The sequence below is a fragment of the Macaca mulatta genome, chromosome 7, assembly GCF_049350105.2.
Source record: "Macaca mulatta isolate MMU2019108-1 chromosome 7, T2T-MMU8v2.0, whole genome shotgun sequence".
NCBI classification, from domain to species: Eukaryota; Metazoa; Chordata; class Mammalia; order Primates; family Cercopithecidae; genus Macaca; species Macaca mulatta.
Window position 1 is genome coordinate 163842470 of NC_133412.1, and position 14884 is coordinate 163857353.

Genomic DNA, 14884 nt, shown 5'->3' on the forward strand with positions numbered 1-14884 from the left:
TACTATTTTTAAAAAATCTAAATAGCAAGATGATTAAACTGCTGTTGAAATTTCTTATTTGTCACCTTTTTATGGAAAGTAATATTCTAACTTTGATAACAAGGACTTGATGTAGTTTCCCTGAGACTTTTAGTAGCAATGATAGTTAAATAAATGAGTAGCCTAGAGGTTGCTGCTGCCCTGTTCTGCCGTTGCCAAGCTGGCTACCTTCTCACTGGCTTGAACAGTGGTTCTCAACCTTAACTTCACATCCAAATCATTTGGGATTTAAAAAATCATGAGGTTATAGCTACATCCCAGACCAACCACATCACTCAGTCTAGGGGTGAGGACTGGCATCTTCGTTAATCACCCCAAGTGATTCCAATGTGCAGCTAAGAATGAGAACCACTCGCCTGGAGAGACAGGAAGCAAATGTTATGAATGGTCAAAAAAAAGCCTGTACATGGCCCAGGCAGCCTGAGCTCTCCTGCTTCGCTGCAGCTCAAGGGTCACCTGGAGCACAGAGTTCCAGGAAGATCTTGTTCTCTAGAACAAGGGTTCTTAGACTTTTTGGTCTCAGAATCTCTTCAGATTCTAAAAAATCATTGAAGACCCTAAAGAGATTGTTTATATGAGTTATGTCTATTGATAGTCACATTAGAAGTCAAAACTGAGACATGTTTAAAATATTCACTAATTCATTAAAAAATAACGACAACAAATTACTGCTCTGGAAGCATTCTGTACCTTTTCTACCAGGTTCTGTGAATCTTTTGCTACAGGAATTTGTGACTTTTGGAGGGGCTAATTTTGGTTTTCGGATTAACTGTTTTGTTTGGTCCACAAATAAATAATCAGAACTACTGCCAAAGTTTCTTCTCTGTGTGATATTTATACACAACTAAATCAATTAATTCCTAGCACAATATATTTTACTATGAATAAGGTCTGGCAGATGATGATGATGATGGTGACGATGATGAAAGCAGTGGTGGTTGTCAGTTTTAGAGAACATACCATGCTTCAGGCACTGCGATTGGCACTTTATATGTACTAATCTTTAACCAGAATGAAAACCCTAGTCTGATTCCAAATCTGTCCTCTAAGTCCAGCTCTGATGCCACCTCCTACAGGAAGGCTGTTGTGAGCCTTCCGCTTCTCCCTACAATGAGTGAGACCCTCTGGCCCTCGGTGCTTCTATGAGTTTGTCACTAACAATGCACAGACCACAGGTTTTAAAGTTAATGTTCACTGTCTCCCTTATTAGACTGTGTGGGTCTAGAAGACGGGAACTACGTCCTCAGTCTCGGGATTTTCAGGGACTGACAATACCAGACCCATACTAGGCATTAGGTAAATGAGTGTGCAGGGAATGAACAAGTGCTGTCAGTAGACAAGTCACTGTCTGAAATTCAGAAGAGGGCGCCCCCTCTCTGGATGCACGTCCGTGTGCTCCACTCTTCCCCTCTAACAACGGCTCAGAGGCCGGAACCTTCACCCACTCAAAGGCCACTTCAGTATAGTGCTCATCACTTCCAACAATCCAGACTAAAAATGACAGTGGTGAATAGTTCCAATTAAACACGGACGTTTCCCCTCTCTAACGTAAAATTAAAATATAGAGAAGGATAACAGGTTTATAAGAAATAATGCTTTTCTTCCTATCAATTTCTTGGTACACACATTTCACCAGGGCAGAGAGCCTTCATGTTCTGAACAAGGGATGAATATTAGGGCACTCACATAATAATAGCAGATAACTGACAATAGTGAAATTAGATAAGTTGGTATCTAATATTTCTGAAAATAAACAACAAATAAAAGTCTTCTGTTGAATTAGTATTGGAAGGAGGGGGAAGGAAAAACATCACTTTAATCAGAATGGATACAGCTGGTTAAAAAACAAAAAACAAGCAGGCCAGGCGCAGTGGCTCATGCCGGTAATCCCAGCACTGTGGGAGGCCAAGGCAGGCAGATCACCTGAGGTCAGGAGTTTGAGACCAGTCTGGTCAACACAGTGAAACCCTGTCTCTACTAAAAATACAAAAATTAGCTGGGCATGGTGGTGCACGCCTATAATCCCAGCTACTCAGGAGGCTGAGGCAGGAGAACTGCTTGAACCCCAGAGGTGGAGGCTGCAGTGAGCTGAGACTGCACCATTGTACTCCAGCTTGGGCGACAAGAGTGAGACTCTATCTCCAAAAAAAAAAAAAACAAAAAAAAAAAAAACCCTGTATTTTATTGTTTCATAGAACTGAAATGGTGACTATACAGACACTGGATTTTGATTTATCAGGTAAACAGCTGGAAACACTGGCTCTAACCAGCATATTTTTAAAGAGCCCCTTTCTTTCTCACCACAGCAAACCTGTTCCCGCATCATACATCAGAATGAGAGCACTATTAACTTAAGCTGGAAATGGGCAAACTGAGGCTTGAAAAAGGAATCAGAAGTTACACTATAGGACATATTTCCAATTTGAAATCCAAGGCTCTGCAGAAATAAATTTCCAAATAATCAGGTTCAACAGGTGAGCCAGGGAGAGCACCTGGGCTGCTGTGCATGTCTCATCTGCCACCCGGCTTCAAGAGGTCCCGCCACTGCCAGAGCCCACAGGGCTGTGTGCCGTGCAGCGGCTGCCGTGCTTCATCTAGGAGACAGCGTGCCTCTCCTCCACAGTCACGGGACACAGGGGCTCTGAAAAGCCACTGCCAAGACCCACTGGACGAGGGCTGACGTAGGCAGGTGAGAGCTCGCTCTGAAATTTAGCCCAGGTCTGTGGTCTAATGGCCCGAATGGTGCAGGGGCATGTGACGTCTAGGAGCGGAGGCCATCTGCATTTCCACAAGCCAATGGCTTTCCTTGCACTCCCACCTAGATCCTCAACAGAAAATGTTATATTGGACACTTGATACAGAGGCAAAGTGCCTCTGTATCCTTCTAGGCTCCTCTCTCCATCACTGTGTGTGGGGGTAAGAACGGGGAAAGGCAGCCGAGGACCCAGGAACTGTGGTGGGTCAAGAGGACCCACAGCCAAGAGGATCAGGAACCAAGAGGAACCCAGGTCACTGACCTCGGGGTACCACGAGTCCAAGCTCTGAACCCCTCCTGAGGTTTTCTGACCCATGCTCCTATCATTCACTGAGGGCTGTTGAGAAACCCTGCCTGCCACAAATAGGACACTGGGGACAGCCAGCTCAAATTGCCTTTGTAGGTGAAGCTTCTCCAAAAATCCTTTTTCCAACGCACATGACACCTATGGTGAATTTCACATAGACCTCGGCTGTGGCAATCACATGTGAGCCCTATTCCACCAAAGTTCATCATCCAAAGGGATCCCAGCACCAATAATTCTGTTAAGAAAAGGCACAGGCTGGGTGTGGTGGCTCATGCCTGTAATCCCAGCACTTTGGGAGGCTGAGGTGGGTGGATCACTTGAGGTCAGGAGTTTGAGACCAGCCTGGCCAAAATGGCAAAACCTCATCTCTACTAAAAATACAAAAAAAAAATTAGCCGGGCCTGGTGGCTCACGCCTGTAATCCCAGCTACTTGGGTGGCTGAGGCGGGAGAATCGCTTGAACCCAGGAGGCGGAGGTTGCATTGACCTGAGGTGGCACCATTGCACTCCAGCCTGGGTGACACGGTGAGATTCTGTCTCAAAAAAAAAAAAAAAAAGAAAGAAAGAAAAGAAAAGAAAAGGGCATAACTGATAAATTAAGTGGCTTAGTTATGCTTCATATCCCTGTATTTGTCACACGCAGTATTGCCAAATAAATAGCATATATTATATTCCAGCGCTCCTTCTAACTATCTGGTGGCCTCAGTTAAGTGGCTGCAGTCTGAAGGACCCCTCGCCTTCCCTCTCCCCTCAGAGCACATAGAAGATGAGCTGGATCTCAGATGGAATCCTGCCCACCCGGTGACTTGGCAAGCATTCCAGTGCCAGGAACAATGGATAGCCACATTACATGATGTGTGAAAAACATCCTCTACCAAAAGAAAGACGTCAGCCGACCACCTCACACGAGGCTGGCAGGATTTGGGGCAGCTCCTTGCTTCCCAGCCCTGGAGAACTCACTCCATGCCTCATGGGCGTGAACGTGGGAGAACAACGGCACGTGGCCGCACCCCAAGCCCCATCTCTGTTTGGCACCCACATTCTTTCTGTCCAATGCTGCAGCGGCAGACACCTGCCCTCCCCATATTTTTCTGACAAGTAGCTGAGCCACTGCAGTTGTGGGCATGCAGAAATCACCTGCTGCTAATGAATCTCTGTACCTGTTTTCCCTTGACCTTGAAATGATTCCAAATTCTCTGTCAACTTATTTACCTTCCAATTCTTGGAAGGTGTGCCCCCAAAACAATTAAAATAATAAGAAAAAGCAGCAAGCAGTTCCATATCCTAAAGAACCTGAATATTAAGCAGCAATCAGAATGACTCAGCATTCTGTCAGCTAGCTTTGCTTTAGAATTTTCATTTCTTAACAGGAAAAAAAAATTCTGTTTCTCAAGATAGGGCTTGGAAATAAATCAGTCCAACACTGCAGACTGCTGGCAGCTCTGTGCCCTTCTGTCTCTGTGTGTCACCTGTGCTTGACGAACCAGAATGTCCTGGGGGCTGAGGATGGGAGGAGGCGGAGGAGCTAGTCATGGCTGTCTCTTATTTCTTGAAGGGAGAGGAAGAGGCGTGAGTGTCCACTCTCACTTCGGCCCTCAAAGCAGGCATATTTCTCCATACCTTTAAAAAAACATAACTGCTGTTCCCTCATTTCCCTGGCGCCCGGGAGTTAGGACAATTCCCATCTTTGCTGTAGGGTAGTCCTGCTTTCTGAGGAGGCGACTCCAGGTGGTGGCTCCTTGCACCGCGCTGCCACAGCTCTCCTCTCCATCTGCTGCTTCCCTGGGAACTGCCCTCGCGCCTTGTGTCCCCCAGTGTGACAGCAGGGGCGGGGCCGCTGCCCACCCAGTCCCACCAACCATGAGGGCTCCTGCTGTGGGTTCCTCTGATAAATAAATCACCTTGGTCACCATTCTAGTAGACACTTCCGTTTTTCACCAAGTGAAAAAAGGATTAAGACTCATAGCCCCAAGAAGGGATCAGTTTCCCACTGACTTTCACAGAATAGCAAGCACCGTTTAAACCTGACAGCACGTGTCTTGTCCTGAGAGGGGAAAGCTCTTTCCAGGGAAGGACCCCAGTAAGGCGGGGAGGGCCGGGGACATGTCGTCACTGGTGGGCATGCGGGGCTAGCGCAGCATGCTGCTGGCGGGTGCCGGCAGGGCCAGGCGGTCACACGGAAAGCATGGAGGGAAGCCGTTCACACGCATGCGGGAAGGTGCCAGCTGTCAGAGCGAGCCTCCGCCGGTGGCTCTGCACTAGAGACAGTACCTTCTGGAGGACTACATTGGGCAGATGCTTCCATCTCCACCTGAACCCTCCCCGATGTATATTCATGAGGCTGTATCTCGGGGTGGAAGTGCCTTCTGCCTGGGGAAGGCTCTCTGAGCCTCCAAATGCCTGACTGCCGGCGTCCGGGGGAAAGCCTCCCACGTTGGGATGATATTCTAATGCTGGACACACCCCCCAGCTTCTACCTGAGTGCCACTTACTGGTGGCTTGTCAGTCTCCTATCATTCCACTCAATCTTGTTTAAAGAAAGATACTACAGAACTAATTAAGGAGAATTATATTAATTTTAGTTTAATTAAAATAGTAAAAAAAGGTTCTATATTAGGGCTGAATTTTTAAAATTACCACCCCTCAAAAATGGTATGGTCATCACAGAGAGATGTTCCCATATATACATAGATTTCTTTTAAAGCTACTTTATTCTAGTAAGCAGGAACAGAGACTAAAACCGCCTAATGGACTAGTCACCTCCTGATCATGATATACATTCTTGAGTGTTAGAAAATGCAACTCAATAAAATGCTAGTCATAATGGAAAGAGAAAAACTTCACTACTCTCTTGAATTCCTTTCTCAATCTTATTTTATTTTAGAGGGATGTTCTTTCATTAATGTGTTTACTCTTTTCTCTTGGTGACTTACTGCTAAAGAGAGCAGCAATTTCACTAGAATCAGTGATAGGAAAAATGGAGCCAAGAACTCAAGTCGGTAATCTTGACTTTAGCACGTTCTTGGAGAGGGGAATAAAACATCAGCACAGATTTTTCTCCAAAAAGACCACTGCTAGGGCACCTGCAGGGGAGTGCCCGAGGTCCTCTAAGAAGTGATGCGCAGCATGCAGACAGCCCTGCTGGTTCCTTCCCATCCTGCTCAGCCACTTCCACTCTTCTGGTCCTAGCTGCCCAGGGCGTAACTCAGGGGGACGGCACCTGACTCGCCCTTAAAACCAGGACCCACGGCTGCCAAATCATAAGGGCAGCAGTGTACATAGAAAAACTATAGAATTTACATTTTTCCAGATGAGGAAATGAGGCCCAGGGCGATGCAGTGAGTTGCCGGCTGACTCCAGAGCTGGCCCTTGATGGTGAAAGGAACCTGGCAGGGAAATCTCTTTTATGAAGCACCTAATGTGTGATGACAACACCAACATATACCTCTTTTCTATTATGGACTGTTTTTAGGCCAGAAATGAAGGCACAACTAGGCTGAGCTGGATTTCGGAGGGTGGAATCAACTCTTAAGGGTGAGGGGCAGCATTTGCCATAAGCTAAAGGCTCCGGTCATTCAGATGCACTGGATCCCATATCCACCAGCATTTCCCCAAATACAATCCATGGAACACTGATTTCCTAGGGTGGAAAAAATGATTAAATTAGCTTGGGAACACTGGGTCAAAGTGCGGGACTTCTCAGAACATTTAATGTGGTTAAGGTGAACTATGAAGCACTAGGCAGGAGACGGACTATCGTCCAAATATATTTGACCAAAGAGAATTAGTGGTCTAAGAAACATCCTTTGGAAAATGTGACAATTCACGAATGACTTAAACACCGCCAAAAGCACTGTAAGGCGGGGCGTGATGGCTCACGCCTGTAATCCCAGCACTTTGGGAGGCCGAGGTGGGAGGATCGCTTGAGCCCAGGAGTTGGAAACCAGCCTGGGCAACACAGTGAGGCCTCCTCTCTGCTAAAAACTTAAAAATTAGCTGGGTGTGATGGCGTGTGCCTGGTGGCCCAGCTGCTGAAGAGGCCAAGGTCGGAGGCTCGCTTGAGCCCTGGAGTTCCAGGCTTCAGTGAGCTGTAATTGTGTCACTGCACTCCAGCCTGATCTACTAAGTGAGACCTTCTCTCAAAAAGAAAAAAAAAAAAAAAAAAAAAAGCACTGATCCTACATCCAGGGAATTAAGCAATTCCTTTAAATTTTGGTAGATACAGTTTTAAGTTTTATGATGTCTGCTTATTTTCAGAAAAATTAACAGTTAGAATTGCTCTCCTATGAACAATAAAGGTTGGATTAATTACAGAAATTTCAAGATCCAACTGGTTCCCTCTACCTAAAATTTATTGGCCACCTGCCTTGGGAAGGCGGGGCATCTCATGCTTCCAATCAGTGCCAGGAGTGCTTCTCATCCACCCACTGCACACCCAGAGTTGGCCCTTTTCCCTGCAATGCCTTCTTTTGTAGTCCTTCTCAGATCAATACTGCCTCCTCATATATAAACCCAAGCTGCGCTGAATGCATGAGGCTCTCAGGAGGGATGGGCTCCAGGTGGCAGAGTGGGCAGGTGGGCAGGCAGGTGGCAGAGGGATGTCCACGTCATCTCAGCATTCTCAGCGCTCAACAACCACAATGCACATTCCATGGTGGGGGGAGTGTGATTCTGGAGGCCCTCGGAAGGATTAATAGATTGGTAAACTACTTACTAACTGAAAAAAGGGAAGGAAAACCATGAAAGTATGCTTCTGGAGAGTTGCCTTGGAACAACAGATCAAACCAAAAATTAAAACCAAGAAACAAAACATTTGAAAAATCAAAATTAAGGCTAAAAAAGCGAACAGAGTTCTAATAACCTTCCAACTGTAAGTCTGGCTGTCTAGAATCATATTTCCATTCAACAGTGGCACACATTTTTCCACTAACAATTTTTTTTTTAAAACCAAAGAAAGACCAACTGGGCATTCCCCTATCCATTTAAATGTTCACCCAGCACATGAAAGCTGACCCATTCATGCAATGTATTTTGTTTCCAGAGCAGGAAATTCCAAAGGGAAGGGAAAAATAATCAAACGAGCAGCTTATGGGTCTTTCCACACATTAACCCTAATCATGACTCCAGTGGTTTGTAGGGTTGGGCTAATTTTCCCTTCTATGAAGTCAAAGGGTTGGAGGGAGAAATTCACAAAACTTCAGGGCTTGACTATCTGCTTGTCCTAATGGAAAAGTTGGGACTTAAAATCATTAAATTTTAATTAAGAAATTCTACATTTGTCAGTATGTTTCCCCTCTCTACCTAAATGCTGACTCTACGGGAGGGGGTGGATTCTCGAGAGCTTCAGTCTCAGCTGAAACACCTGGTTACTGGCTAGACACTCCCTGAGGATGGAAAGATGACTTCAGCTTATTAAGAATAAACAACTGAGCACTGCCCGGGACACACTCCATTCAGCAGAAAGCCCAGTGGGTGCTCATCACCCCAGAAAGTCACTGATTAATCAGATATAAAGTGCCTCCCCTGAAGAGTCGGCACTTCAATCTTCAAAAGGTTTCAGGAGCACAGGGCTCCCAGGATGCAACACGATAAATATGGGCAGGTGGGTCTGTTGTGCAGAAAAGAGTGGATGGGGCAGTGGGAACATACCATGTTATTCTAGAATGGAAAGATCCCATTTTCAGACAATAAACTCAACAAAAGTCAATGTAAAGAATTTTTCTGGAAAAATCGAAGTTGGCAATTGCCAGTAGGCATTGTATTAAGAGAAAATGCCTTTTTTGAGAAATGAATTAAAAACAACATACACGGTGTTTAAACAGTATCTTCATCTTCCATTTCATAAAACTGGGATTGCCATTAAAACAAAGTTCAGAACACTTAATATGCAGATAAGTACGGTCAGCGGGCTTCTCGGCGTGGATGGTTTATTTTAAATGGTAATCTAACTTCTGCCCTGGCTTTGTGTGTGTGAGAGCTGAACACAGCGGGTGAGCCATCCGAAAGATGTGCACATTAGAGAAAGTGGTTCTTTCTGGCAGCAGTTCCCCTTAAGAGCTTTTGTTCAGCATATAACTGGGCATTTGGAACAAAGATGAGCCCTTATAAATCAGAGACACAGAGATTAAATTTTCTGGCAGTGCTGGCAGTGAACATTAAATAAATGAGCAAAAGAAAACAAGGACGGATTCCCCGGGCCAGATTCACATTTAGGTCCCATTTAAGGTTTTACCAACCAGTGTTCATTTTCACACAGGGATCTTTCTTGTTGCTGTTCATGGACAGGTTGTGGAACTCCCTAAAGCTGACTTTCAAAATTTCTGTGTTATCTAAAAGCAAGATTAGACTAAAATACTGTTCAATTTCTCCGCACGGTTTCACGACACAAACCCCACATTTTCCTTCACTGCAAATGGAAAACAGTTTACAGCACTGCTTCTCAAAATGTGGTCTAAAACCCACTGGCATTGGAATCACAGGGGAGCAATTCATAAATCCAGATTCCCAGGCCCCACCTCAGGCCTCGTGAATATAAAGTTGGGAGTGGGGACCAGGGGATCTGCTGCTTTAAAGGTTCTCTGTGTGGTTTTAATGCATGGCAAAGTTTGAGAACCACACATTGAGCGGGCTGTGGCCCTGATCTTTAGAATACGGCCTTGGTGATTATACACTGGTTGAATTCATTTCTAAATTGAAAACAGGAGTTTTTAGGATTACATTATTACTTGCGAAATGTTGTAATTTGCCTTTTAATAGGATTAATTTTTATGCATTTATATCAACTCCAGGAAAGCACGGAAGGGCCCAAGAATTAGAGGCAACATTCTAGAAAAGCTTCTATCTGTCCTGCCCAGAAGGTTTCCTTTACTTTGCAAAGAGGAGGTTGGAACATGGGCTCCAATGCCTGCAATCTCAGGTTTCCTTCTGCCCAAACAGCTTTCGGATTTTCCAATGAGCAAGATTTCTCTCTGACAAGTCTGAAGACGTTTCCTCTCCAGCTTATCAGTTAGGAAGATTATCAGAAGGTAAAACAGGCAAATGAAGTAGGTCTCACAAGAAAGGAAAAACCATGTTTACAGAGAGAGGGTTCCCGGCGGGGACCTGCGTCACTGAATGAATGAGCTGCAGGGGGCCACACAAAGGTATCGGGTTTGGGATGAGAATGAAGATGAGAAGACACAAACAGGTGGAGAGGAGATTCGGTTCTTGAAAGAGGAGAGGAGGAGGAGGAGGAATCTGACACTAAAAAAGTGAAAGAGAAAAAAAGGGTAAAGGCAAAAAAAAAAAACTTTAGAAACACAAAGAAAAAAATAAACTCGCTTTTAATATACTCACATAAGCTGCAAAGAAAATGAGGTCATGTAATACACAATCATTCCTCTACTTGACAATAGAATACAAGTGCTTTTCGAAGAAAACAAATTTGTTTTTCCGCTGGTTATTTAGTTGGTCCACAACACCACCATCGAATAAAAATAACTCAAGATTTACCTGGGCACAGATTCAGCAGTGTGATCTGCTGAAAATAATACATCTTTAGCCTACAATATCCAGAATATTCTAGAGGAAACAATTTGCTTTTCATCTGGAACGGGTTAGGACTTGACTTTACATAGATTTGTTTTTTATGAGAAGCACTTATATACAGTTTACTTGAAAATAAGGTTTTCCAAGGTGCAGAGTACCGAGGTGCAACACTATGTCATGGTCCCAGCATTATGACAAGGGGGTGCTAAGCTTTCTGGGGTGGTCTATGGTTGGGTGTGCTGGTTGGACACCTTGGGGGAAAAAGCCAGTATGGCTGCCTTCATGTCTTATAGCTGGAGGAACACATGGCAATGGGAGACCACTGCAGCTGCAATGAGAAATTTACCCAAACAAAGTGTATCAAACTTTCAAGTTAAAAGACTTATTTTGCTTTGGATAGGTATTTGTTGATATCTACCAATTATTAAAGATAAATCCCCTTACCCCACATCCTGTTTTAAAGGCAAAGGAATAAAAATTTTTTTTTCATTCTCTATTTAAGGAACTACCAACTTATTCCAAAGACAAGACAATGACTCAGAGCTTCAAAGTAAAGACTGTCACTCTATCTGAGTCCTCTTTCACTGGCTGGGACCTATGAGATGGCAGAGGCGGGAGGAAGGGACGCCCAAGGTGATACCTAAGGGGAAGTCATGTTCTGAAAGGGGGGTTATTTTAGTTTGACATGTCTGTTTAATGAAACAAAATTCCACTCTATTAGCTACAGTGGACTTGGCCAGTTCAAAGCTTATGGACATGGGTGACTCCTCATGTTATTCCACAGCTCTGCATGTGGACAATTTCAGAGGTAGGAAACCGTATTCCAGTTAACCAACCACTTCCAAAACCATGAACACTGAGGCTGCACCGTATAAGGACCCAGGATATATAATAACAGTATTGTAGATTTTATATATTTTTAAGCTCTTATCAGTTAGACATATATCCTGAAATTTTAACAGGCAAAATAGGATATTAGGGACTTGTCTTAAAATACTCTAGGAAAAGCAAGTATGGGACAGGAGAGAGAGATCAAATGAGAATGCTGATTACTAAAACTCACTGGTGGGTAATGGGAATATTAGTATCTCTGTTCTGGCATATTAGAAATTTTTCCATAATAGAAATTAAAAAACAGAAAAAGAAAATAAATTTAGTTCTGGGGGAAAACAAAAAACAAAACAAAACAGATCCAAGAGGACTTGAGGCCTCACAGAGGAATCTGCCTGCACAGTGGGTGATCCTGGGCCTGTGCCCCAGGGTTGGCAGGATCTCGACAGCGGAAGTTCACTGTGGCTGTGGCTGTGCACCCTCACGGATGCTAACACCGCAAGGCTCTGCTTGTGTCGGACGCCTGTGCCCTTTAAAAGCGATTTAGAAAAGCAGTGAAGTGTTGGGCATGGTGCTGATGAGCTGCCACCCGCCAGGGCTGGGTTCTCCCAGGCCACATTTGATCTCAGGGTCACTTCTGTTTCACTGGGAACCATTCTGACCTCGGATAAGATCCTTTTCTCTTTTCCTCTATAGCCCAGTTGCTTTTCTAGATGGGCAGCGCTGCAGTGGATATTCAAAATTAGCCAGGCTCCTTTAGCACATGAAAACTGTTCAAAGGCAAAGGGAGGAAAAATGACTGTGGTCATGCTGGATGGATAAGAATCCAGAAAGTAAAATCCATGTGTCATGGAATACTATATGACTGTAAAAAAGAATAAGGAAATTCTCCACGGATGGATATGGAGGCATCTTCAGATATGCTGTGAAGTGCAAAATGGCAGGTGCTCAAAAGCATATATAGTGTGTGATTGTTTATGTAAAGGGGCAGGGGAAATGATATATATGCTCGTTTGCATGAAAAAATACTGGAAGCGTAAACAAAAAGCTAATAAATACGGTTGTCTTTAGGAACAAATAAGATGGACGGGCAGGGAGGGAAGCCAAACTTCTCTACAGCACCTTGTGAATTAGTTTTTGGCTTTTGAATTATGTAAATGTATTTCCTCTTCAAATCAAATCAAGGTGAGGGAAATAAAAAATCTGTGGGTGGTTCGCAAGGCGGGCTCTCCACACAGGTGTGTGAATGAGAGCATCTGCCCGTTCTGTGACTGCACCATGAGCTGAACCACATGCAGTTGGGCTCTATTAATCAAGGTGGAGGCATTTTTCCCCATTTTACAGCAAGCCTTCCCAATGTGTAAGTTTCTTTGATTTACATTGTCATTTCAGAATGTTTTACCCTTGTTTACAAATGATAAGGCCTCCTAAAATGGCCTTCCATTTTTCTAATTCCCTGATCTCTTGGTTAAATTGCTGGCGTGCAAATCAGTATTTTGCAGCTGCCTGGTTGGGTGGGGGGCGCTGTAGGGTGGTGGCAGGAGTCTCAGAGGGACTCTCGTGGATGACTCGACAATGAAACCATCTGTGGCAGTGCCTGAGAGGCTGTGGCTTTCCCCTGTTGTTGAGGAAGGGCATAGGAGCCCACGGTCCTGACTCCAAACACCTAGGCTCTCCGGAAATGAATGGTGGCCCACCCGAGACACTGGCTGCATCAGTACCAATAAGCAGAGGGGTAGGAGGAAGACCCGGGGGCCAGGCCCAACCCAGGGCAGTGACACCCCAGACTGTGTCACACAGGCACATCTTCCCTAAACACCGTGGCATCTGAGAAAGCTAAATCTCAAGAGAGAGACTCTCAGGCACACTAGGGGAAATGTCCCAGGGGGCCACGGTAAGAATGAATAACAAGGACCTCATTTATTTTCTGACCCTATCTGTTCTCAATGTGATGTGGCATTAAAGTCTCGGGACTTCCAGGGAAATTAAGGTCCAGGCCAGCTGGAAGGAAAGGGGGTCTGAATTTAGTGTGGCTGTTCTCACAGGATACTCAGGAGGGAGAAAAGTGGGGAGACAGTGCTGGGTGGCCACAGCAGCTGTTTTGAATCAGCCGAAATTGCTGCTGGTGCTATAGTGAGTTTCACTTCCTCTGATTCCCTGTGTCTGAGCCTCACCTTGCAGTGGCTAGTCCTGACAGCCTGACCTCTTTCCTACAATGACAGGGCCTAGACAGGTGCCTCAGCAGGAGCTGGGATGAGGCAGAACTCTGCTGTGCTATTCCAGCCAGGGTCTCTGCCTGGTGTGCAGTCTAAGCCCACCAACGACCGCTGACCTGTCTGGAGAGTGGTCAAGCCACTCCAGGGGGTGAGTTTCTCCATGGCTCAGTCCACATTTTAAGCAGCAGCTGCAAGCCAGATTAAACTGCACCAATTTACGATTTGTGCCGCTTCCAGCACCCAAAAATCTTTTGACCCAGGAGCCGCAGGACCTATGGATCTGATTTCTCAAGCTGATTTTAAATTTGGTAGAAGGGAGCCTAGGGCAGATATGCAATCTGCAAGGCAGCTGTGCGGGTGGGCCTGGCTTGAGCATCACATCTGGCTCCCGAAGGCCCTATCGCTCTTAGCCCACCTGGATAGGTTTTTCCAGGGGACAAGCCCTGGCAGTGCAGGACTCACAGCTGCTCTCGGGCTTTCTTCGGAAAGGTTCTGGCAGGAGCTGGGATGTGGCACAAGGACAAAAAAACAACCTCGTGGTCCCTTGCATGCAGCCAGCCCGTAAAAGACCAGGCATACCCAGATAGAGATGAAGCCATACACAGTCCCCTGTGGGTGGGGGAGAAGGAACAGGAGCAGGTTCCAAATGATGCTCTAGAATGATTTTTGAGGCTCAAAGAAGAGCAGGTCTATGTGTTTTGTGGGTCTGTCAAGTCACCCAGGTTACCACTGAATCGTTGGTACAGGTTGGGCGTCCCTAATCTGAAAATCCAAAATCTGAAATGCTCTAAAATCCAGACGTTTCTGAGTGCTGATACAACACAAGTGGAAAATTCCGCACCTGACTTCACGTGATGGGCCACAGTCAAAATGCAGTCAAAACTTTGTCTCATGAACAAAATTCTTTAAAACATTGTATAAAATTGCCTAAAATTAGGCTCTGTGTATAGGTGTATATGAAACAGAAATGGACTTTGTGTTTAGACTGGGGTGCAATCCCAGGATATCTCATTATGCTTATGTAAATATTCCCGAACCCAACACACTTCTGGTCCTGGGCATCTCAGGTAAGGGACACTTCACCTGGGTCACCGTTGTGGGGTCTACGCATGTGGACTCACTCCCCTGTACTCAGGCGAATGTGGAACACACACACAACGAGGTGTGCAGATTTGCTCATAGGCAGGAAGTGCCTCGGGCCTCTGCGTG

At 45.3% G+C, this 14884-nt stretch overlaps 1 protein-coding gene across 4 annotated transcripts in view; it reads right to left on the reverse strand.

The window, feature by feature from the left end:
• TTC7B (tetratricopeptide repeat domain 7B) overlaps positions 1 to 14884 on the reverse strand; it is a 276351-nt gene that overhangs the window by 58339 nt on the left and 203128 nt on the right. For 2 of the 4 annotated variants that reach the window (XM_028851741.2, XM_077941610.1), the window contains 2 exons: positions 10179 to 10343; positions 7816 to 7866 (listed from right to left, as the gene is read on the reverse strand). The exons of 1 other annotated variant lie outside the window; for it this stretch is intronic. In XM_028851741.2, the coding sequence (XP_028707574.1) occupies positions 7816 to 7866; positions 10179 to 10343 (216 nt within the window). The remainder of the gene's footprint in view (positions 1 to 7815; positions 7867 to 10178; positions 10344 to 14884) is intronic. One more of the 4 variants, XM_028851745.2, reaches the window with a different exon arrangement.